Here is a 1,605-nt window from a genome sequence, read left to right on the forward strand (position 1 = left end):
AGCCACTCACCCATTCTTCCCAGTGCGTCCGCGCACTTGCTGGCTGCCGGACACTGAGGCCAGCCGTTGCTCTGGGCCCAGCAGGTGGCACCTGGGCCCAGGAGGCTGGGCCACGGCCCGTGGGGACCAGCGTCCAATTGGACCCGGCAACGCGTGGCCTCTCGGCAGCCAGCAGCCCGTTTGATGCTTCTGGGGCCACGGGGCTGGAGGAGGCTCCTGCTGAGCGCGCGGGCGGGGCCTCGTTTGTGTGCGTTGTTCTCGCACTCAGGGTGCTTCTCCCCGAGTTCCCCTGAAATGCTTCTCCCCGAGTTCCCCTGAAATGAAACCAACGGGCTCCGGGTGCCCGGGAGTGTTCCTTGTCCCCGATGTTGTCCCCCATGGAAGCTGCTCAAACCAGTGGTCCAGCCTGGATAGCAATGCTGACGGCCACATGGCTGGTCTTGGTTCCATGCGAGGGGCTCACTACAGTGCCTGGCACACAGCAGGCACTCACTAAATGTATGTATGCATGAGAGACATAGTAGGTGAGCCATGGAATAGTCCACATGGCAAGATGTTTTAAGAGCACACCAAGATGTTTGCCCGGTCAGTGTGGCTCAGTGGTTGAGCGTCAGCCTGTGGACCAGGTGGTCACAGTTCGATTCACGGTCAAGGGCACTTGCCTGGGTGGCGGCTGGATCCCCAGTGGGGGGCGTGCACAGGGCAGCTGATCCATGATTCTCTCTCATCACTGATGCTTCTCTCTCTCTCTCCCTTCCTCTCTGAAACCAATAAAAACATATTTAAAAAGAAGAAGAGCACGCCACGGCGTTTTGACACCAGAGGGAGGGCCTGGGCGTGGCTGGGTCAGGCTGTGACGGGCCGGGCTGTCCCACAGGGTCTTCTTCCTGAACGTGCCACTGGACTCGGTCATCGAGCGGCTGACCCTGAGGAGAACCGATCCTGTCACCGGAGAAAGGTCGGTGCCAGGCCCCCCGGGGACCTCCTCTCTCCGCCTGGCTGACCGATGGTCGGCGGGACATCCAGGGCGGCACGGTGACTGCCGACAGAAGCCTCTAGAAAGGGGTTATTCCCACCAGCTCCCTGGGCAGCCTCTGGTCACCCTCTTCTCCTGGGAGAGAAACCAGGACACGAACGTACGAGGCACTCGGCAGTCCGGGTGATGTTCGCCCGGCTGTCCTGGGCGGCAGCTGCGACCCCAGCGTGGGCCCCATGGCCCCGGGCAGGTGTCCCCTGTGCCTGTCACTGGCCTTGGCTCTCACAGCGACACTGCACCCCCCTGACCCCCCCGTGGGGACCGGTTCACCTCTGAGCCTTCCCGTGGTTACGGGGGTGATTCTGAGTTTTACTCTGCAGTCTGACCCGGTCCAGTCCCTGTGTTCATGTTGAATGCAATGTCAAGGCCCTGCAGTCACACAGGGGTAAAAGCCTCCATCCTCCGGGGTAAGCCACGTTTCTTGGCAACCAGGACCACGTTTCTTGGTAACCAGGACCACGTTTCTTGGTAACCAAGACCATGTTTCTCGGTAACCAGGAGCATGTTTCTCGGTAACTAGGAGCATGTTTCTTGGCAACGTGGCAGGGGAGAAGGGGCCTCTGTCCGAC

The 1,605-nt window shown here is 60.9% G+C and overlaps 1 protein-coding gene across 1 annotated transcript in view; it reads left to right on the top strand.

Annotated features, from left to right (window-relative positions):
- Window positions 1-1,605, top strand: part of LOC102761253 (adenylate kinase 8) — a 93,250-nt gene that overhangs the window by 90,399 nt on the left and 1,246 nt on the right. The window contains exon 4 of the mRNA XM_015567727.1: window positions 878-958. Within this exon, the coding sequence (XP_015423213.1) occupies window positions 878-958 (81 nt within the window). The remainder of the gene's footprint in view (window positions 1-877; window positions 959-1,605) is intronic.

Source organism: Myotis davidii, unplaced genomic scaffold, assembly GCF_000327345.1.
Source record: "Myotis davidii unplaced genomic scaffold, ASM32734v1 scaffold651, whole genome shotgun sequence".
NCBI lineage: Eukaryota > Metazoa > Chordata > Mammalia > Chiroptera > Vespertilionidae > Myotis > Myotis davidii.